At 47.3% G+C, this 23,844-nt stretch overlaps 1 protein-coding gene across 1 annotated transcript; it reads left to right on the plus strand.

Moving 5' to 3' along the window:
- The first annotated feature begins 536 nt into the window (after positions 1-536).
- Positions 537-14,423, plus strand: IRF4 (interferon regulatory factor 4). The gene is made up of 8 exons (XM_040588962.1): positions 537-820; positions 1,332-1,518; positions 2,252-2,340; positions 2,900-3,041; positions 4,795-4,902; positions 6,222-6,575; positions 10,446-10,558; positions 12,591-14,423. The coding sequence occupies exons 1-8, from the start codon at positions 617-619 to the stop codon at positions 12,732-12,734; spliced, it is 1,341 nt and encodes a 446-aa protein (XP_040444896.1). The 5' UTR covers positions 537-616; the 3' UTR covers positions 12,735-14,423.
- The last annotated feature ends 9,421 nt before the right edge of the window (positions 14,424-23,844 follow it).

Consider the following 23,844-nt stretch of genomic DNA (forward strand, 5'->3'; position numbering starts at 1 on the left):
AGCTTGTGAAAACTACTTCGATGTTATAGTTAGATGCCATATAAATCATAACTGCATGTGAAGCCCTCCAAAGTGCGTGCACGTCTAACGTTACATACGTGCACTGTCATATGCAAATACATTTGTATGGATTCTTTTCTTTTTTCATTAAAAAAGAGCTCTGAGAAGGGCAAGAGGTTTGTGCCTTAAGTCACTTGCAATGAAAATTTCAACAACGCGTGTACGTTCATGCAAAACAGTGTCGGGACAGGGGGGAACTCTGTCGAAGTCTGCAGCACCAGCGGTGCCTGGGGAGGGCTGTGGGGGGCTGTGGCCGGTTTCCTGAAGCTCTGTACTTTTTCCCGCCACCCCCACCCCCCCCCACCCCCCACCCCCCGCATGCTGTGGCTGCCCTTTGGCGTGATGTATGTGGCACCAGGGACTGGGGACTGCTGGTAGGGCTCCCCACGGGGACTTCAACCAGCACCTGACCTGTGGGTTTTCCTCTCTCCCTCCCCTGCCTCTCTTCCCCTCCTCTGCAGCTCCCCCCCCCCAGAGCTGGTGCTTGGGCGTGTGTGGAGAGGTGGGCTTGGTAAGGCACCCCAAAACCCCCCACCTGAGCCCTGACACGAGTGGCATGAACTTGGAGCCGGGCGAGTGCGGGATGAACTCGGTGAGCTGCGGCAACGGGAAACTCCGTCAGTGGCTGATCGACCAGATAGACAGCGGCAAGTACCCGGGGCTGGTGTGGGAGAACGACGAGAAGAGCATCTTTCGCATCCCCTGGAAGCACGCAGGCAAGCAGGACTACAACCGCGAGGAGGATGCCGCCCTCTTCAAGGTAGGGCTCAGCCCGGGGTCGGGGACACAGCTGGGGCAGGAGGGGTGCTCTGCAGTGGCCCCTCACCACCGTGTCCTCACCACCCGCCCCTGCAGGCTGGCTCTGCTGGGTGCCCGCTGCTGCTGGCTGCCCGCCTGGTGGCCCTGGCTGTGCCCTGCTGGCCCCTGTGTTTGCAGGATGAGACAACCCGCCCTTTCGCACTTCTCTGTGTGGAGCTAAATGCTTGTGGGACTGCAGCACATCTATTTCCACATTCATCTGGGATCATTTTCTCCTCTTTCTTGTGCCTGCTTAACGGTTTTTCCTGCCTTACCATGCTGCTTTTTTTCTTTAGCCTAAACCTGATGGGAGTAAATTCATGCGCATATAAGCACACACATCTATGCTGTTTCAAGTATTGTGGACTTTTACCTTGTAGTTGATTCTTTTTCTTTTTTCTCCCCCCTCACCCTTTTTTTTTTCTTTTTTTTTTTCTTTTTCTTGCTCTTTTGATTATCTGAAATCTTTCCAGGCTTGGGCTCTTTTTAAAGGAAAGTTCAGAGAGGGCATTGATAAACCAGATCCCCCTACCTGGAAGACAAGATTAAGGTGTGCTTTGAACAAGAGCAATGACTTTGAAGAACTGGTGGAGAGAAGCCAGCTGGACATCTCAGATCCCTATAAAGTGTACAGAATTGTGCCAGAAGGAGCTAAAAAAGGTAAAGCATCTCAAATTCCCTGTGTAACAGAGTGTGAATATGTCTCATTGTAAGCATATGAGGAGTGAAGTGGGCTTTTCTGGAATAGCCCTGCAGTCTTTTTAAGTCTTTTAAGGAGACAAAATGCAGGGCTCAAGTGCAGCTTGTTCTGATGACTGAAGAGGCTGCGTCTGCAGGAGGACTGCTGGCGTTTGAGTTGGAGCTTTGAAAGGGAGCCTTTGCGGAAGAAGCAGACAGGCACATTGCTGGAGGAACTGCTCTTTTAGCTGAAGCTTCCCTGCCAGTTCTGTGTAGCAAGAGCCAAGCAAGCGGCTCAGGGGACAGGGGAAAAATAAAAATTGCTTGCTGGATCTAGGTTTAGAATACAGGGAAAAGCAGAAGTGTTCTGAGCCAGACAGTAGGTAACTGGTGCAGGGGGAAGAGCTGGGAGCGAGGGATGCCCAGTCTTGTGGGAGGCAAAGGCTTGGCAGGGCCCAGGGAGGGCATCGTGGCACACTGGGTTGGCTGGGCAGCACTTCCCTGTGGGGCACTGGAGAGCCCAGTGGGAGAGACTGCCTCTGGGAGCTGCCTGCAAGGGAGGGCTGGGAATCCTGTCCCAAACAGGGGCTGAAGGGCGTTTTAGTCCTCTGCTTGTTCAAAGGAAGGTTGTATGGATTTGTCTTCAATGTGCCAATTTCAGATTTCCTTAAGATGTGGTCGACATAATTTATTTTCATCTCTCTGGTGAACATAGGTGCAAAACAGATCAGCATAGAGGAGCAACCATTAATGATGAACCATCCCTTTCCAATAACATCTCCTTACACTTCACTACCATCTCAGGTATGACATTAGTTATGCATTTCACTTGGTCCTTGTACATTGAGCAGCATAATTTCTGTGCTGTGTGCTGTGTCTCTTTGCTGGCATGGTGCTCTAGTTCTCTCTGGGAAGAAACTTTATTATGAAAAGTGAGAAATCAAGAAGCAACTTTTCTAATGTCATGTGAGGCCACAGGGCAGTTTATTTCCCTTGGTGTTGTTTATCCCTGAGTAATAGCTCTTTTCTCTTGGATGACAGATACTAGTGCACTGCCATTCTGTCCATGCCAGAATGTAAGCTCCCAATGAAGCCTTGCTCTTCCAAGCAGACATTTACCAGCAATGCTTTGACGGCCTTTTGTTATTCCACCCTGCTTATTATTTACACCAGTGGTGAGAAGTTCATTTGAAAGCCTCACTGGTGGTGGTGGCGAAGTGCTGTTCGTGTAGCCTGGGCAATGTTTAGACTTCCACGGGGTTTGGCAGAGAAAATCAAGGAGCTGAGATGTGAAAGCTGATGCAATGCATAGCGTTAGTTTTGATAGCTGCTGAGTAAAAGGCTATCTCATTAAATTGAATAGGTACCAAACTACATGGTGCCCCATGAACGGAACTGGAGGGAGTTTGCCCCGGAGCAGCCACATCCCGACATCCCCTACCAGTGCACCAGTGTCCCCTTTGCAGCTCGCAGTCACCACTGGCAAGGGCCCGGCTGTGAAAATGGTAAGACTCTCCTGGTTAGGCTTGCTTGCTGAGGCTGCTCACCTAGAAGGATGACAAATTTCAGGTTTTTTGTTTGTGGCTTTGATGGGAATTGACAGAAGTGGCTGGAAAGGAGTGCTGGGCTCCCTGCAATGAGAGCCACGGCATCTGTGGCAAGAGCCTTTGCCCTGGCCCTTGCTTTCACTGCCACCATATGTGCAGTGTGGGGGCTGTGCAGTCCTCTGGGTTGATACAAGTCAGTCCCCAAAAGTCTTCAGCTGTTGCAAAAGTCCTGAGCTGTAAGAAACCAACCAACTCCCCCCAGAAACCCCAATGGGAATGTGTTCTTTAGCTTTGCTTTCTGATTTTGGACCTTTTGAGACACACATCAGTGAGGTTTTCCCTCCAGCCTTGTGGATTAGAATGGCATTATTCTTCTGAGAGGAAGGCTGAAATTATTACTTTATTTTAGTGCTGCAGCAATGGGACAACTTGTCATGGATTGAGTCTCTCCTGGGGCTGGTACAGCAGAAACAGAATAAAGACACATTCCATTCCCTGAGGATCTCACAGTAGCAGAGCCTAACATAATCATGGCTTTCCAAGCTCTGCATACTTAGGAAAAAGCCTGAATTGTGAAAATTGGCAATGCTGAAAGCTGCAGGGGATAAAACATAAGAGCAACAGAACCGTGTGCTGTAGACCCTTGCGGGATAACTCACCTGAGGACGCAGGCATTTGCTTCATGAGGAGAAGTAGCTGGTTCAGAAGGGCAGGAAAGGATGGGAAATGAGAAAGGACTTCTTAGAGCAGATACTACATTTTCAGAGGACACCATTCCAGAGGTTTTAGTGCAGAGAAATCTTTGGGTCTGCTAAAAAGTAAATGCTCAGTGCACTGCAAATTTCGCTGGCAGTATATTGGAATTATTAGGCAGAATCCTTTGCTTTCAGTTGAACTGCTTGCTAATAAAAAATGGAGGTAGCAAGCTGAATGAACTCTGCCCTGAAGTACATCCTCTGTGGCAGTTAAACACACATTTGGGTGCTTTGCTGAATTTGGAAGCAGTGGTTAGTGGGTGGTATTTTGTTTCTCACTGGGCTCAGTAACACGTCAAGAGATTGGTTGCTCCGGCTGCTGATCGTGGTGGGTTCTGCCATTGGGAAAGGTAGCATGTGCTTGACTCCAAGCCACTTATGTCATCCTCCAAAGACTTTTATTGACATTAAGAGACAGAGGAAAACATCAATCGGCCATGATATAATCCACTTACTGAAAAGCATCTCTTGGAACAGTCTAATAGTAGTCCTGGTAATAAAATCCTAAGAATCTCCTGTTGCACAATTTTCTTTACCTACTTTTTAAATAGCATTAAATCCAACTTTTTTGTTATACCCGTTTTCAGTAAAATTCCTTATACGAAATGGATTGCTTTATGCAGGCAACTTTTAAGAGCACTGTAGTCTAGTTAAAAATGTAAATTACTTCTGTAATAGAATAACACATCAGCTAAGGAAAAAGAGGGAATACTGAAATGCTAAGGGAGTATTTCATGCAGACCCCCATCAAAGTACAGTCCAAGTAGCATCTGGAAAGATTGGTAGGGTTGGGATACCTGGCAAAGTTGGGAAAAGGAACCTTTTTAAGAAGAAAGGGGAAAGAGAGAGTTCTTGGTGGGGCCCAGAAAAACTCACTTTTGCATCGCTGTGATCTCTGTCCAAGATTTTCTTCCAGGATTTAGGCAGCTGTCACTGACTTTTGTTTGTGAAAACAGGTTGTCAAGTGACAGGAACCTTTTACGCTTGTGCCCCTCCTGAGTCCCAGACTCCTGGAATCCCGATTGAGCCAAGCATAAGGTCTGGTGAAGCCCTCGCCCTGTCAGGTAGGTAAGGTCTGTAATGCCCTGGGCTTTCTGGGGAGCTTGATAAGAGAGCCCCACTTCTGACTTGCCCTGGCACCGTCTCTTCTTTCTGATGACAAGCAAAAAAGAAGAAGAAAAAAACCCCTCTTTAATGAATGAATTAGGTGTGTGGTCTTAAGCCTCTGTTTTCCAGGGTACTTTAGCCCCAGTTCCAAGGGATGGAGGTGGTTAAAGTTAGTGGAAGTGCTTCGCTGGCTCACGGTGCTAGTGCTGGGTTGCTTTGATAAGTCTCCAAATCGAGTCTTCCCAGGGGAGTTTGGAAATTTTGGGGTGGGGTCAGTGACCTTTAGCTCTGTTTTTCATTAGGGAGGAACCCTCACAAAAATTGGTGTTGCTTGGGTACCTTGCTGTGCTCCTGCTGGTGTCATCTGGCTTTGCTCTGCCTCATTATTCCTGGTGAAAGAAAGGCATTCAGGAAAGAAAAGGGAAGATATTTCAGCCAGGTCTGCAGACATCTGGATGCTGGCAGAATAACTCAGGGAAAGGGTGTGGGAATGTGCTTTTCACAGAAATAATGGATAAACCTATAATGTGACGCTCAGCAGGTTCCTTGGGCGGGATTGTTCTCCTGAATCAGGGTCTGTATGTGTGTATATATAGGTGTGTTTGTGTATATGCATATATACAAACATATATTGTACACACACACATATATTTTGTGTGTAGGTGTGTGTGTATATATATGTATGTATGTATGTGCGTATATGTGTATATTCAGTGCTGTGTGAGTTCTTAGGGGTGAGCCAAGTTGACCAAACGGCCCTTTGAAAGTAAGGCTGGGGATCTGGGATCCAGCCCTGTTGGAGCGGGAGCCAGCAGTCGCTTCTCGTCAGGTAGCTGGGTGCAAGTTTGCAGGTCCCCTGTGCAGAAGCTTCTTTTATGCAAAATCTGGGGAGAAGCAGAGCTACTTCCTGATTAAGGCTGAGGAAGTGTACTGAGCCGGGGGAGTCATTCTGATGTGAACTTGGAAAATGTGACAGCTTTTCATGTGTGCGCTTTTCCTTTTGAATAGAAATGTGAAGTCTGCGGGATGTTAGTTCCTACCAAATTTTCACATCAGCAGCCCATCTAATGTGCTGAGAGAGCATTAATGCTATCGTGCCCCCAAAATTTTAGTATTTATATTCTTTATATGATTTTTGCTAATCTGAGCTTCTGGGTGGTGGTGACCTCCAGGCTCAGAAATCTCATGCAGACTTGTCTCCTGTCCTCAGTGCAGATCTGAAATATAAAACATTCATACTAACGTATCACAATGATTTTTTTTCTTCTTCTTATAGACTGTCGACTCCACATCTGCTTATATTACCGTGAAATACTGGTAAAGGAGGTGACAACTTCTAGTCCTGAAGGTTGTAGGATATCCCATGGCCAAAGTTATGAGGTCAGCAGCCTGGACCAAGTTATCTTCCCTTATCCAGAGGATAATGGCCAGAGGAAGAACATAGAAAAGCTACTGAACCATCTGGAACGAGGAGTAATATTGTGGATGGCACCTGATGGCCTCTATGCTAAGAGACTTTGCCAAAGCAGAATCTACTGGGATGGGCCTCTGGCGCTGTGCAGTGACCGACCCAACAAGCTGGAGCGGGACCAAACATGCAAGCTCTTTGACACTCAGCAGTTCTTAGCAGGTAATTCCCACTATGCCTTTGATCTTGTTTCTGGAGATGTCACCTGGTCACTCTCCACATCAGCTTCACAAGAGTGCTCTTCTCGCGTTATCTGATGAATTACAGTTAGAATAGCCGCTCACTTCTGGGCAAGCACAGTCAAGGGGTAGCTGACTCCTGAATAATCCCGTTGAATCCTGCTCTCTGTGCACATGCAAATGCCTCTGCACAAACCAGCTCCTAGGAGTGAACTGATGCTCAGCTAGTGGCACTCAGAACCCCCGCTTCTCTTTAAGAAGCGTAAGGAGGAACCTAACAAAATAGTCTCTCCACAAACTGAGTGACAGAGGAAAGTGGATCCTGATCTTGGATCTGCTAATGTAAGTCCTGGGGTAGGTCTGTGGTCTGCACTCGCGCTGCTCTTAGCTTGACCCAGAGTGAGCCTGAGGTCTTGCTCAGAGTATACAAATACTAACATGAAATCCAGCAGAAAACCTCTTCTGTCTCTGCCAGTGTTTGAAGGGTATCTTGGGGTAAAAAGGATTTCACAAGCTCTGGAGTTCCTAAGCGCAGAGGTGCATTACCTCTCCAGAGCTCCGTGGGAGGGTCTGGTTTTGCACAGGGCAGTACAGAGGGGGCAAGGGCATGCTTCGGGGCAGTGCCACCTCCTTCCAGCCCATGGAGGGAAGGGGCAGAGCCTCAGCCCCACTTCCCAGCACTTCTGAGCGGTTAGAGGGAGGAAAGCTGCCCACCCAGAAAAACTGGTGGGAGCCGGTCATTGTCCCAGAGGACAGCTCAGGTGGCAGGAGTACACATTGGTCCTTTTTTGAGTTGTGTAGCATCACTATAGGTGAACAGTGTGCCCGTGGTTTGGCGTGTTTTCCCATTAGAACAGGACGCCAGCACTGGCATGACTCTCTCAGGACAATTAATGCCTTGCAAAATTAAAAAAAAGCCCACCAAACCCAAACCAACAGCTTAAGCATACTTTATATTCCAGGTCTGATGCAGAATCCTAACAGAATGATGAAGCAAGAAGTGCGTTTAAGGAGAAAAATCTCATATGGATGTGAGAATTGACAGTTAGAAAGGGGAATTTGAGGTCAGGGCATTGGCTAAGGTTTCAATCACATGCTAAGTTAAAGATGTATAATTCTGCCTCTGATGATGGTTTTGGAAATCCCTTTCCCTTTTCTCAGGTGGTTTTTTAGATGTACTCTGGGTTCTTCCAAACGGTTCACAGGACCTCTCCTTTTAGACACCTAACCCCAAAGATAAGCTCAAGCAATAGTTATTTTTTCCCCCTCCTAAATTACTTATGCACCAATGCCTGTGCAAACCCAAGCATGTGGTTGAAGTCACAGTCTGTGGTGTGTGCAAAGTGGGTTTTTGCATGTGCTGATGCTCAGCTGGGTTTGTCAGTGACTTGCCACAGGCGTATCACATCTGCGTGTACTGAGATCCCAGACTGCAGGCAAGCTTAGGGATTCCCCCTTAGAAACTGGGCTGTCCTTGGGAAGAGAGGCAGGAGATCTCTACCAGGAGAGGAAATCCTGAACAGCAGAGAAAGGGGTAGATGCAGAACTGCTACTGACTGCAGCTATCAGGACCCTGTTGAGGGGCTGGACCCTGCTATGCAGACTGCACTGGAGCATCAAGGCCTGCGTTGAGCAGCCTGTACTGTTGAGCAGGCTCAAATGGCAATAAACCAGCAGCCAGGTGGAAGGTCTCTGGGGAGCACTGCGTAATCAGTGTGGTAAATCAGCGGAGAATAGGAGGACAGAGGAAGAGAATTTGGGAGTGTGAAGGTGGCAACCAGAGGAGGGTTGGCTTGGCAGAAGGAGGGGCGGCTGATGCTAGAGCAGCAGGAGATGGGGAAGGCTTGGGGAGGGATGTGGGGAGCCCTGCGGTGTTGGAGAAGGTGTTTGAGCCTGGAAAGGGAGACGGAGAGAGTGGAGGGTTTTGCACAAGGCTGACCTCAAGCCCCGATTATCCTGGGGGGGGGGGGGGGGGGGGGCAGAAGGGGCTTTCTTCTCCAGATCTGTGCCAGGGGCACTCCCACAGGTGTTCAGGATTTGGAGAATTGCTGAGGCCAAGTAAAACAGGGAAAGAGGAGGATGGAAGAAGTTCCCTGTTAGCGGTATGGTTGGACTGGCCTTGGGTGGATCAACCTGCCCTGTCCCGTGGCAGCACAGAGGGAAGCAGGGTCCCATGGAAAATATCTCATCTCTGCTGGCATAGCTCCAGAAAGTTCACAGCACTTTTAGGGGGGCTTGGGGGAGACTTTACTTTTATAACTGACCCTCCCAGTATGACCGGTAGTCCCAAGCCAGAGTTGGAATGCTGTTGTGGTAGTCATTGAATTCACACCATAGTCTGAAAAGCTTGCAGTTACAGTAGAAATGGCAGGGGTGTATTTTGGGAAAAGATGCATTTGTCATGCCAAGTTGAAAGACTCTCCTTTCCCTGTCTAGCAGGCGGCGCTTCATTATAAGACATGGGTTTTAATATTAATTTCAACTTTTTGCAGAAAGTGTGAACATAGTTATAAATTAAAATGAAATCTTTACTAATCATCTGTGTAGAAATACTCTACACATAACGCAGACTTTAACAAGGATATTGCATTAGATGGAATTTTCTCTTTTCTGGAAGGAAATGCAGCATCTAAAATACAACATAGTGATTTTGGTCCGAGTGGAAGTCTCTTATAAAGGCCACCCCTGCTATCTTTCATAGGGGACACTTTGACTATTGGAATAATTATATAATTTGACCTTTTCCCTTTGTGCAAGGGTGTGGGTTAGTGAGCACAGAAGACACAGGCTCTTTTGCTGGCTCAGTGCATGGCTTAAATAAGGTCCTTCATCATTCCTTGCCTCCCCGACCCTGACTAGGCACAGTGCTGACAATGGCTCCACGACTGTGTGTAGCTGAGCCTGAACGTTGTGTCTGGCAGTACTTGGAGTCTCTGGCTCTACTGAGCCATTGGTTTCAGTGCTGCTGTTGGGTGTCCACTTAAGTGGGTCCCAGCTACCACCAGGGTCTGCTCCAGGAGGTTCTGCTGCCGAAGCCCAACAGAAATACTAATTGGAAGGCATCCCATTTTTTCTGCATGTGGAATGACTTGTGAGGCAAAGCAAATAGAAAAAAATGTGTTGTTATAACTAGCTCCCACTGATCTGTGGGAAAGTTTCCAAACTCAGTATCTTCTCCTTTTCTCTTGTCTTTTTCCTGACCTGTCTCATCCTCCCCTAGAGTTAATTTGTCTTCTCCCACTGTGCTGCAGGGTCATCCATTTGGAGCTCAGCCATCCACAAAGTCTTTCTTACTGGTCTGTACTGGTTTTGGCTGGGATAGAGTTATTTTATTCATAGCAGCCTGTGTGGTGCTATTTTGGATTCGTGATCAAACCAGTGCTGAAGGCACAGGGATGCTTTAGCTAATGCCATACAGCGCTTGCACAGTGTCAGGGCTCTCACGCTGCCCCCACAGCCAGTTGTCTGGGCTGGACAAGAGGTTGGGAGAGGACACAACCAGGACAGCTGACCCAAGTTGACCAAAGGGATATTCCATACCACGTGTTCTCATGGTCAGCAGTAAAACTTGCAGGGAGAGGGTTTGCCAGAGGTTGCTGTTGCTTGGGGACTGGCTGGACATCAGTCAGCTGGTGGTGAGCAATTGCTTTTTCTGTCACTTGTTTTCCGTTCCTTTCCTTTGTCTTTTTTTCTTTTTACCTATAAAACCGTCTTTATCTCAACCTACAAATTTTCTCACTTTTTCCCTTCTGATTTTGTCCCCCGTCCTGGTGGTGGGGGTGGGTGAGCGGCTGCGTGGTGCTTGCCTGCCTGCTGGGGTTAACCCACATCGTGGCCCTTTCTCTCTTCCCAGAGCTGCAAGCCTTTGCTCACCATGGACGTCCGCTGCCGAGATACCAGGTCGCTCTCTGCTTTGGGGAGGAATTTCCAGATCCACAGAGGCAGAGGAAACTAATTACAGCCCATGTAAGTAGGACTTCTGCCTTACCTAAAAGAAACATATTCCTTGGAGGATGTGAATCTGCCAGTCAGGCCTTTCTACCTCATGTGGGTTGTGAGGGAGGTAATAAATCGTGGAATACGCAGCACTATCAAGACTAGAGCTGAATCCCCAGATCTGCCAAGGACCGACTGGTAGCCCTCAGTGGGGTGGAACACTGATTTCCCTCCCTGCAGTGCCATCTGTGATCCCTCGCAAATCCCTTCACAACCCAAAGCCGAAAGGTACCCTGGAAGAGCTGGGCTGTGTTGGTACTGCCAGCCCGGTGGTGCAGCTCCTTGGGCTGCCAGGCCAGACGTGGTGTTTTCACAACCGCTGCACCTGGAGGTGCCCCAGAACCCCAGCCTGCCTCTCAGGGACCTCAGCCCCTACCGGCATGCAGGGACTGCCTGTGCAGCTTCAGGGTTCAGGCAGGCTCATGGGCTGACTGACCACAGTTCGCACACACTCAAAGCTCGTGTTTCGGGATGCTATCTGGGAGAGGGTGATGACAGAGACTGAGACCAGGTACTTTCTAAATTGGCTGTATTGGCCCATAAAACCACAAGAGAGGTGATAATGCACACGTTAGTGGCAGGGCTTAGCTTATGGCATCCTTGTGAAGGAAACTGTCATCTCTTCATTTTTGAAAGCCCCTGCAGTAGCAGCATGGGTCCCAAGTCAGGCTTTTGTTGTAAGCCATGGCCACCTCTTGGCTGCCTGGCTTTTGTACCACTCACTGCTGCTTAGTGAGTCTCTGGGGTGGAAGCTGGGAAGCTCATCCCGATCCATCCCAAGCTATGCAATGGCTGGTTAGAGGTAGCTGTCCACCCCTGTCTCTCCTTAAACTCTTTTCCATCCTTGTTACGGCTTTCCATCCATACCTCCTTTCTAGCAACCCCTCTCCAGCCCCCTTCTCCATCTCCTGTTCTGGCAGCTTCTCTATGAGCCTGTACCTCCTGATTTTTCCAGAGCTTTGCTTCCCCCTTAGCAGTTGCTCCTCAACCTGCTCAACGCCTCGGGCTGTCTCGGCTTGTGGACTCACGGTGGAGCTCCACCATCCCACCGAACAGCTGTGGCCCCCCTGCCCCGCTGCTTTCCTGTCTCCCCCATGGTGAGACAGGAGGTGCTCAGCTGCCTGTGAATGCCAACGAGGGGTAGGGAAAGGAGGTTGGTGGGCCTGCTCCAAGGCAGCGATCCCTTCTGGCTCTCTCCCTTCCCAGAAGCAGGATCCACAGACTGTTTATTTTTCCTCCAAAATGATGCCCATGTCTTAACACGGAGGGGCTGGCTGATCAGCAGGAGAGGATTGTGGAGAAGAGTTGTCCAACCTGTCCATCCCCCAAGGGTGAAGAGAGCTTCAGGTGTTTGTTCTCAATGTGCAACTTAAATATTTGCAGTCAGAGCCCAAAGCCTGAGGGGGAGTGGTGGTTTCTGAAGAGACAGAAGTGAAGGCAGCGTTAAATCACACAGATCCCTCGTGGTGGTTGAACAGATTCCTCATCAGAGCTTGAATGAGCAGAAATGAGAGTATCCTTGGTGTTAGATTGAAGTCTAATTTCAAACACAGTCATTTGGCAATGTATCTCAGTCTGCCTAGGGCTCCAGCATTTCAGGTTAAGTCCGTAAAGTACTTTACAACGCAGATGAGACTTTCAGTGCTTTGTGTGTGCATTTGAGCACATGGAGTGGCCGCGGACCTGTGTGGTCCGTAAGCATCACCCACAGCCAGGGGCTGGCAAGGGACCGCAGTGGCTAATGCATCACTGGGGTCACTGGTATGTGCCCTTCTAAAAGAAGGCTGTGGAGGTAAGGAGTGTGTGCAAGGCACTCGGCAGCAGAACAGGCAAGGTCTAGCTTAAAACAGAGATTAGTGAGACCACTGAAACCCTTTTCCCGTTCTGGTAAGCAGAACTGTTTTGTTCTGCCATGTTTTTAGCTTAAACCCACCATAAATAACTAAGACAAGGAGCATGAAATTTTGTCACATGTCTGATTAACATTTTGTCTGTTCTTAAGGTTGAACCAATGTTTGCCAGGCAGCTGTATTACTTTGCTCAGCAAAACAGTGGACATCTTCTGAGAGGCTATGATTTACCAGAACTTGTGACTAGTCCAGAGGATTATCACAGATCTATTCGCCATTCCTCTATTCAAGAATAAGATCTTCAGAAAGAGTGTTTTTAAGGCACTGCAAAGATTATGCAGAGTGAAGGGACAGATCTGGGTCACAATTTGGAGATCCACATCACAGCTGGACGTGTTCAGGCGTTCAATGATAGGAAAGTGAACGGGGACAACCATATTGTATGATACAAATGATGGGTCTTCAATGTTTGGATGCTACATCCTGCATAGGTTCCACTGTCGCTGAGAATAACTCAAAACTGACAAAATGATTGCTATGTTTACGTTTGCTTAATGTTCTTGTTGAGTTTTGAGGACTGATTCTTACAGAAGACTTAAATCCAGAGTTTACACTGTTACATTTGCAGGGCTATTTATTTTGGATTACTGATCTCAGGGAAGGTACATAAATTTGTGGTGTTCCCAATTTGAAACTAGCTACTATAGGTGGGTAGCAAACGTAGATGGTTTATTGAGAATAGCTAATACATGTAAGTGGTTATAAATTTAGATTTGTAAGTGTGATGCCTATATTCTTGTATAGAATATTTCAGTGTATTTTTTAAAAACAATGCAATTCTTCAGAGACATATTTTTTTAATGCCTGACTGACATTTGTCCTGACAATTTTGTTGCCACCACTGTTGTTACTGGATTAACTCCCTTAATAAGCAGTTTCTAAGGTGATGCATTTATGGTACTGTGTTAAGAAAAGTGACCATTCAGCTCGTATTACCTGTGGATTTAGTGGATTAACCACTAAAATTCTAGAGTCCCAAAGAGCAGGTTTAAAAATAAATTACTTTTTTTTTATAATTGAAAGGTACTATGCATTATATATATATATATAATGCATTAGAATGAAGTTGGCAGACCTTGAAAATAGCACAGAAATGGTCCTGCTAGCCCTTTTTTGATGTCACAAAAATGAGCCAGGTTAAAATAGCCACCACCTCTGACTTCTACAGAGCCAGCTCTGCTCTTCATGTGCACTTGCAGCTTTCTCCCAGTGGTACTGAAACAAATGTGAAGGGAGAGTTGAAGGAGAGCAGCATTTGGCTTCCTATATTAAGACAGTCAAATATTTGTTTTACTGATTGTTTTCAAAAATTTTACAGAAGTATAATTTGATGCAGTTTGCAGCTTTTAATGATAGGTTGCCGTTACAAATTCAAAGAGAAGAGGTCTGTTGAGTATGCATGTCAGTGAAATTTCCTTGCTGGTGAGCAGACTGCGTGATCGTAGTAGCTTTAACTCCAGGACACAGTCTCCCTGTGCTTAACAGACCTACTTCACTTGACGTTTTAAATGAGGAAGAAAAACCGGTACTTGGTCTGGCAGCAGACTTGTGTTCTAGGGACTTTGAGTTTATACATCTTAAAGATGCATACTCTTTTGGGATATATTATCCCCCTCCTTCTCCACAGTGCCAAGCGGAATTAACAGATCATTTTTACTTTGTTACTTGAAGTGTTTTTCCTGGCTTAAAGATTTTCGTAGGGGAGACCTCTTTCTTAGGCATTAGAAGCACTGCTCTAGGTGACCCTCAGAGCTTCTGCATATGCTTTTGGCCTGTGCATACATTTTACTGAAAGCGAACTTTTGTGTTCAAACTGAACTGGTACAATACAAATATTTGATGTGGTTTTCACTTTTTTCTAGTGGTTGTTGCTTCATATGCTCATTGCTTCAGCTCACATATTAGAATAAAGTCCTTATTCCCTACCAACTCGATTCATCTGTGTTGTTTTCAGTAGCGGGGCAGATCTAATGCGTGCGGATGTGCACTGTGAACCTGGGCAGCACTGCTGGCTAAGTCTATGGGGAACTGTGTTCTAAGCCAGAAGTGCAGAGTAAGGTCAAAAGGTAAGGATTTTTGCTTACAAAAATGTCTGTGATGCTAGCTACAGTTAGTAGAAAAAGGGAAAACAGGCAGGTTGCCCTTTGGTGGTTGGTTTCCTGGACCACAGATGATGCAGCAGAGCCCTGCAGCTGGGGATCTGGTGCTGCCACACACTTGAGGGCTCTGCCCCTGCCCCTCCAGGCCCTCCAGGGCTGGGAACCGGGCTGGTGCCCCCCCTGCCCAGCACAACCCTCGGGGACCCTCCAACCCATTGCCTGCTGCTTGCTGGGCTGGCAGCTGGAGCTGGAGGTGGTGGTTACTGGTTGCTGTAGTTGCCAGAGTGCTTTCAAGTGAGAAATGCAGGGAAAAGGTGAAAAGGAGGGTGACAAGTGAACTAGAATAGTGAAGTTAAGAATAGGAGTGAATTTGGTAGTCAGGAGCTGTGAAGAGGGAGGGAGGAGAGTACCGTCTGTGTTCTGGCCAAACACAAATTGCTTCATTTGAATGCACAGAGATGCAGGTGAAAGGCTAACTTTAACCAAGGAAAGCTGTTGGGTTATTTCTTTTGGAGGGATGAGGCAGGGGGAAGAGTGGAAGGAAAATCAAGCTGGAGGGATGAGGCAGGGGGAAGAGTGGAAGGAAAATCAAGCTGTTGATTTGTATCCTAAATTATTTTGCAAGTGTGGCCTTTAAAGCTGCATTGGAATTTTGTGGCCATCTCTTACTGTTCAAAACAGCTAATGGATACATAAAGTGGAAAAAAAAAAAAAAAGCAAACAAGAAAAACCCTGAAAACATTTTCTCCTTTTAGTATCTTTTTTTTTACAGTCACTACGTGAAAGCATTTGAAGTACTTCCTACCTCTCTTAACTTCTGTTTATAGTTTCTGAGGTCTACTTCCTTCCTGTTATGATTTCGGTGGCGTTATAAATGACACGTTTTACTCCCATCAACATTGAAGACCTAGCTCGTGTTTTTTCAAATGATTTCAGCGTGCCATTTGTGTCAGTATCGGTTTCTCTGATTTTAATATGGCCACACTTAAAATTGTTTCTTGAAAGTGTTTCACGCCAGAGCTCTGCAGCTGAAGTACTTATATTCAAAATTCGGTTCTGCTAAGTGGTTTTGCCCATTGCTGTGAACTATATTAGCCTTAAAGGAATTGCAGGTTAACCAGAAACGAGAAGATACATTTTAAGCTGAAATACAGTGTAACAGGGTTTGTGGAAAAAACACAGGATTCACGTGAAAACCCCTGTGGCCTTTTAGGCGGGCATATGCGTGCTGTTTACATCAGCATTTGTCAGCAGCGTGGAGGTGGGGAAACACCACTTTTAGCAAAGAGCTTTCAGGAAAAAGTAAAGCATTTTCTCTTGCATGCTCTCAGGTCACTGTCTGTGTATACTTGTAGAGGGGGTGGGGGGAGAGAAAGAGTACTTAGAAAAAAAAAACACAACACCAGATAGTTCAAAACAATCATATCTCCTTTTCCAGGCAGAACTAGATGTCAAATTTAGCTGAACATGGATGGCAGGATTTTAAAGATTGCCAGGGTGTGTTTTATCTGAAATCTGATCTGGCTAGTAAGAGGCTAAGAGTTATTTATTTGCAATCAAATGCTTGAGAGTTTAGTCGGCTCCAAAGAGGAGTCGGCATGTCCCTGTGACTTGGAGCAGTTAGGAAGCAGTTGGTGTGCAGCTCAGTCGAGCACTTGGCTTGCAAGTGTGTAGCCAGGCACACACATCCTGGTGTATCCCAGATATATATATATATAGATATATATATATGTATATAACCACCCTGCCAGGATGCAGCAGATATAACCACCTTGCATCTCAGCAGGGTGGCTCTATCCGCTGCATCCCACAACCAGCTCCACTGCTGCGCTACAGGTACCAGCTGCCCGAGTGCCAGCAAAATGCTCAGTGCCTTGACCCTGCTGAAATGGCAGTCTAGGAGACGCTAACTTAGGTGTCTCAAAATAACAGTCCTTGAACTGTAGACATCAAATAACTGATTAACCTGCAGATTGGATGGGTTGCTGTTGCCCTTTTGGCAACCAACAAGAGGGTAAGGCAATCACCTGTGCTCAAGTGGCAGCTGAAAAACAGACCAGATGCCTTGGTTCTGGGCTTGGATTTATCTTTCTTTCCAATTTGCACTAGCTGAGTCTGACCTGAAAGCTGATGTCTGAGTGGCTCTGTGCAGGGTGGTGCTTTGCAAAAAGGCAATAGTCAAGGAAGGGTAGAGCCTTGTGCCTATTTTCAGCTCTTAAGAGAGGAGTAGCTTCATGCCCTGGAAACAATGGTGATGAAACACAGGACTGCATTTTGCAAATGCATTTTTATTGTTTCCTCGGTGCTGGTGCAGCTGCCTCATGCGTCTTTGCAGGCTGGCTGGCAGTCTCCTGCCCCTCCAGTTACAGTGCTGCTGGCTGAGGCCAGGCACGGGACTGTGCGCTGGACACTTCTTTGAAATCCGTCTCCCAGGTGTTGGCTGCTGCTTCCTGCTCCCTTCAAAAGACGGGTCATGAATTATACACAAATTTTGCCTCTCAAGCTAAGAGAGCAGACAGATTTAGGTGGCTTCTTTTCACAAACCACAGGTGATGTGTGTCCTGGGAAGTGGTTTCATCCTTGACCCTTGGGCTTGGTCCGTTTTGGTTTCAAGACCCAACTTCTGCATTCTTGCTCTAGCAGTGTCTGAGATCCAAAAACTTGTGGATTCCAGTTGGCCTGGCTACTCACCCCAGCTTTTAATCCCTTTCCTGGCCAGGCAGAAATGTTGTCTGTGTAGTATCAATGAAACCACCTACTAGAGGAAGTGCTGCGGATGTCCACGTGAACCTGGTGAGGTTCGAGCAGGTGATAATTGCATCTTAGTAACTGAAATACACCTGCCAAGCTCTCAGCTCTATCAGTAATAGGGCAATGTGTTCATCACCATGTGCATGAAACGCATTTCATCGCATGCTCACCATGTTGTCCACCTTGCACGTTCTCCCTTCCTGAAGAGCAAATGTTGAAATCTGGATCAAGCAGCTAAAGGAATGCCCTGATTTCTTCAGCTCTGCAAGATGCAGAATCTCTCTCCAGGCCGGGGGTGGCCAGCGCAGCGCAGGCAAGACGTCAGACACTTTCAGGTGCAAGCACTTCTGCAGTTTGTCGCCAAAATGCATTAGCCTGTCTCTGTTTGTGGGTAAGTCCTACTCCTAGATCAGGGCACTGTTTATCTCATGTAGCCTTAGCCTTTTCCTCCTGGTCTACCAGCCTTGGTACGTAGTCATGAAGAAATTTTCTTCTTTACTGGTGGTTGCAGCCATCTGGTAATGTGCATTGCCAAATACCTTGTTGTGGGTCTAGCTAACACTGTTGGCTCGCTCTTGGGTCTTTTCTCAATCTTCCTCTACACTGATAGCAAGATCTAAAGGCAGGCAGTGCGTCTTACTATTTGCAAAGTGCCAGGCATGATGGGGCACCACCCTGAAAGACGAGCCTCTAGACAACACCACAATTCCTGTAGTTATGAGTAGGATGTTCTTGGGTCTTTCCACTTGTGATTCTCACCCTAGAAAATGCTCAGCAGAATGCAGAAATGCTCACCCATGAAATGCTAAGTAATGTAATTGTAGCAATCATTTATGCTAGGTTTTCCCATAGGAAGCTGGTGTGCAGCTTCTTTCAGCCCTAGTCACCACATTCAAATTACTTTTTGTTGAGGAGGTGATTGAATCAATTGTTTCTCACGCTACTGTTACAGCCATTCATAATTCTCTCGTAAAAGCAAAGGCTGAGCATTTCCAGTTTCTAGCACAGAGCATCTAGCTTCAGATAAAATCACTTTTAGAGCGAGATGCCCTGCCTTTTTCCTTTCTCCTGGGTTTCATAATTTTTATATCCTCAGAAACTAAAGTTACAGGTCAGGTCTAGTTACATCTCCAATAACTTATTTTCATTTCCTTTTTTCACACATGATCAGGAGGTTTAGCCCTCTTCATGACTGTCCCCTCCCACAGAAAAAACCCATGTGAGGAGTAGTGAGAGAGAAAGACTTCAAAAACAGGGTGAGTGACCTCATCATGTATCTACTGTAGAAACGTCAGTCTCCAAGAAATAGGAAAGGTCAGAGCTGTTTAGAGCAAGGGGTTTTTCACAACACAGCTGAAAAACCCAGACCGGGTCTGAAGAATTTATGCTATCCTCATGCCTTATCTCATCTTTTCCCAAAATATTTGGACACCCTCCATCCAAAGGAGTTGCTGCTGTGTGATTTTTAACACAGGTTACCATCCTGAAGCACTGGTCATGGCAGCTTTCACCAGGCTTGGACTTTCCGAGAGAAAATGGTGAAACAAATGACTTGTTTGCATGGGAGTAGTGCAAAATCACTTTTTACTTTGAAACGAAACACTTTTTTTTTTTTTTTCTCCTCCAGAGCTTCTCCTAGCCCCAATATAACCAAATCCTGGAAGTTTTCATTGCACCACCTTAATAATTTTATTATTTAGACTAATTAGCCTGGGTGGTCGCTGGGCTTGGTGCAGCAGAAGGGGGAGAGATGGACAAGCCTTCTCTATGACGGGGTGGCAGGAAGGTGGAGGAGCTGTGAGCTGCGTCCCAGGCACTGTGGGCTGGGGAGAGGTTTGCCTGGCATCCCTGGGCGCGGATCCAGGTCATACCCGCACACAAGACGGTGACGGCTTGAAGGATGACTCTGAAGTCTCACTTTCCTTTAAAACCATCATTCTGCAAATAAAATGGCTTACCTATAATCCCCACACAGATACAGGCACTGTTTAAATATAGCAAGCATTGATGTCTATCTGTAAATTACAAGGAAATGAATAAATCGAGGCGACATAAACCGCAAAAAGGAAGTTTGAAATCAGCCTGGAGCTGTGATAGGTCAGCTCCTGCCGAGGGACCATGCTGAGCCTTCATCATCCACTACGGCAGTGACACAGCCACCGAACCCAACCCCCCCCAGCTGCTCCCCGCTGGCTCCCCTGCACGCTTAACCCACGTGGGGATCTGTCCCATGTCTGGCGGTCTAGACCTGTGTGGTGGGGGCATCTGTGCTCATGCAAAAGCTGCAGGCACCCCAGGCACCCGGGATCCCTGCCGCGGGGCGGGGACGGCACAGTGTTTTCTGGAAACCAGTGAGCTCATTTCTGGGAGATGGTGGTGGTGGGTTCTTCAGTGCACAGGGTGGGGTGCAAAGAGGATTAATGCAGGAAGTTGGGGGGAAAGGTTTTCTTTTTTTTCTTTTTTCTTTTTTTTTTTTTTCTACATCTAAAGCACAGTTCCTACACCACTTACCATCCTGCAGCCTGCTAGGTGCAGATACTTGCAAGGTTATTTGGCTTGGCTTCATTTATTATTATGAAGACTGATTATTTTTTTTATTCTTTGCAAAGTTCATATTAAAGCTAGAATGATTAAGTAAAACATGAAGGTTTTTCATACAGTACATGTATGTGTGCGCATGTGCAGCTAGCAGGCCACCCTCACCCTCTAAAATGATTTTTTACACATTTGGCCAGGTTCATTCCCACGTGAGTTAGGAAAAGGGTGCTAATCGTACCCTAGAAGTTTTATAAAAATACTGGTCTGGGGAGAGAAGAGAAAGAAAGATCAAGTGAGCCCATGCAAAAGGGCATTTGCTGCAGGCTTTTGACACATATTAGGCACTTAAGTTTTTAGACTTCACCTGGGGAGGAGTGTCCGTTGATGCCTTGTGCCTTATTAAAGCCTGGTGACTGCATTGCAGGACATGGGCAGCCAATTGTGCTGCTCCAGAAGTCCATCTTTCTTGCGAGGTCTTACAGAAAACAAACCACACTCTCCAAAGGCCCCAATAAACCCATTTCTCCTCCTTTCACATGTTTGGTGTTCCCAGGATGACGACTAGCTTTGGTACCAACAAACCCTTCCCCTGGTCACCAGCTTAGGGAGGTGGGCTGGACTTCTGGCAGGGGAAGGTGAGGGCTGATGTGCAGCCTCTCCAGCACACCCCTGCGGATGGACTGGTACTGAAATTATTCTTGCAGGATGCAAGGATTATCAGCATTGCTCTTTACCATACCGGCCAAACTGCATCTTCCCCAGGAAAAACTCTCCATCTTCAGATGGATGAGGCAGAGCAGGGTGGCTGCAGGCATGGACCCAGTGGATGCAAGGAGCAGGTGTGGAGGACAGCTGGCTGATGACAGTTCGGTTGCCAGGTTTAGCTGGGGATTATTAAGGCCATTTAGGCCCTAAATGCTGCTAAGGTGAATTAGATTTGCTTTTCACAAGGGAAGGGGCAGGCAGGTCTGGAGTGGAGAAGTGGGTTTTGGCCAGGAGAAGTCAGCTGTTTCTCAGAAATAAGGTGGCATGTGCAGATGTGGAGAAAGGCATGGAAAAAATAAAAATCAATGCATAAAGACAGCCTTCCCACTCCACCTCCCCCACCAAAAAAAGGAAGAGAGAAACTAAAACTGGCCGGAAAAAGAGGAGGGCAGGTACGAGCTGCTGCTTGTGGCTGCATAGGGAAAGTCAGTTATGGGGTGAGGGGAATGGGAGCTGTGACAGGGTCAGGAAGAGGTCTGCAAGTGGTGAGGGAGGGACACCATAGAGTGGGCCAGGAGCAAGCCTGGAGGCCACCCCAGGGGAGGATGGAGGAGGGGATAGGGAGAGAAAGGGCTCTCCAAGGGACGGTGGTGGCTTTAGCCATGGGGGAAGGCAGCAGTGGGGCTGCTAAGTGGAGGTGTAAGTGGAGGGCAAGGGAGAGTCTGAGGAATACGGTGCAGTGGGTCATGCTTGGAACAGGGGAAGAAACTTGAGCAAGAGGTTGGAGGGATGAAAGGGGCAGAAAGCAGCATAGCACAGCAAGAGGAATGTTCCAGCCACTGGTTGTCTGGCAAGCAGGAGGAAGGGAGGCCAGGGAAGAGGATGGTGATGGTCAGAAATAAGGAGCTGGTTGTGTTTAGAGGAGTCAGTGCTGTGTGGCTAGGTCTGGAGGAGCTGGAGGAGAGGGTTATTGGAAGGTCTTGCCAGGAGGGTTTCACCCACACTGGGAGAATGGGAAAAAGCAGATCTTGAACTGGGATATAGCTAAACAGAATGGACCCAGTTCTAGAGAGAGAAAAGCAGTAGGTGTAAAGCTGTTGGAGAGGTCCTGAAAGAATTTACCTGTGCAGAGGTGCAAGGGGAGGCTGAAAACAGCAGCAAAGCCATGACCATACAGCTGAGGTCACAGCAAGGCCAGGCAGAGGGACAAGAAGATGATGCTGAGGGAGAGAAAGTGGTGGCCATATGAAAGGAACTGAGAGCCCAGAGATCAGATAAGGAGCAGTGAGCAGCCTGAAGAACATTTTTAAGAGGAGCAAAAGTTAACAAGTGGTCCTGGTGTGGTGAAGACTTAGTGAAAGTGGGATGTTGAATAATTCCTCAGTTCCTCAACAGTGTCAAGCGAGTCTCCTTTGGCTTCAGGTAAACATCTCCTCGCAGCCACCCACACGCTCCTGCTCCTGCCCAGCTCTCTCCAGCTCCATGTTCAGAGGGAGAAAGCAAAGGGTATTACTCTTGGAACAAAACCAGCAATTCCTGCTCAGTCCACCAGGGAAACTCATCAAGACTGCAAAGGGTTTAATGGGCCAGAAAGGCTGATTTTCAGTAGTGAATAGTCTAATCAATCATTAATTTTATCACCAGTGATGCAAAGGTACTAGCTGCCATTGCTAGTCAACACTTTTTTGATTTCTGGGAAATGCCAGCCCCTTGGACCAGCAATGCCATGACCATACTCCCAGCAGAAGGCATTGATGTAAGCTGCATGGGTGCAAGGAAGCGCATGCACCCAGCACGCATGGGATTGCTTTGAACCAGCTGATCCAGCAGAGATGATCCTTCCCTTTCCACGAGCAGGCAGCCAACCCTGCACATTGAGCCATCTCCACCTCCCCTCGAGACCCTTGCAGCTGCTCTGTGGGCTGGGGGAACCACCACTCTTCTCCTCCATCCCATGGGTGGAGGGGAGAGGCCAAATGCACTGGGCAAAGGGCATCTACACAACGCTTGAGGAGGTTTCATGCTGATGGCAGTACCTGTAAAACCTGTCCAAGATCACAGCCCCTGTGTTTTGGGTCTTGTACAAGCACGGGGCAAGGTCCTCTGCCTGGTAAGCGGGAAGGTTATCCTGCCCTCAGTGTGTGTGGGGAAACACTTGGCAAGGTTTGCCAAGGGGCAGATAAAAGTTTATGGTAGGTTGAGAGTAAACCCACGATTAAAGGCTATCCAAAGCCATCCTTCCACCCCTGAAACAGTCCTGTGTTTGTATGTAAGAACTTAATTAGATCTGCTTTTAAACACGCTGGAAGCAGGTGAGTTCTAAGATAGATACACAAAGCAAACGTGCACATTTCACATTTCTTATGCTGAAGGTTAAAACAAAGCTTTTTTTTCCCCCTCTGTGGAGTATCATGAACTGTGTTCACTCATGTTAATGATGGCAGTAACAACAACAGCAATAAGCAGTATTTTAGTGGAAACTGAGGTGTTGGTGAAATTCTTATAGTTTGAGAAGCTGGAGTGGGGCAGGGCTGGGGGATGGGGAGGCTTGAAATCCTGATTCCACTGATTCTGTGGGCTGAGACTTCACCCCAGGTAGTAAAGTCTGAGTTTTTGAAAAACAGAGACGACTTTGGTTATTTGGGAGCAGGTCTGTGATATTACGTAACTGCTGAGGACATCCCATGAACCTCACAGGCGCCTGTGTTTTGATGGCCAATTTGGAACCAAAGTGAGTGATGTGGTGGAAATAATTATCTCACCGTCTGATTTAGTCACTCTGGCAAGGTGTCTGCAGAACGTAGCTGCTTTGTATAGGATAACAAAAAAGCAATGGGCTGGCTAATTCAATTAAAAGCGAATAGTTACAGCCTAGGCACTGACAGCATGTGGGAGGAAGTGGTGTTGTTTCCACTGTGACTGGCAGTGAGCTACTAGCAAAAACAAGGTGGTTTGAGGAACGCTTGCGTGTTAATGGCATTTCCCTGTTCTGTTTGTCAAGCAAAGGTGGGAATATAGAGTCAGAATTTACTTGAATTGATTCTTTTACAAGAAAAGATGAGGGGCCTCCATGGGAACGATGCTGCAGTGCCGCGGGGCACAGACAGCGCCCTGAGCTTGCCTGCAAAGCACGCGGTGGTGCGGCGGGTACTCAGACGAAGTCTCTGTGGGTGAAACAGAAAAAATATTATCGCCACGCACAGGGTAGGCTGGAGATGGTAGTTTGTGTGCTGGGAGTGCAGAGTTGCTCTCT

Source organism: Falco naumanni, chromosome 3, assembly GCF_017639655.2.
Source record: "Falco naumanni isolate bFalNau1 chromosome 3, bFalNau1.pat, whole genome shotgun sequence".
NCBI lineage: Eukaryota > Metazoa > Chordata > Aves > Falconiformes > Falconidae > Falco > Falco naumanni.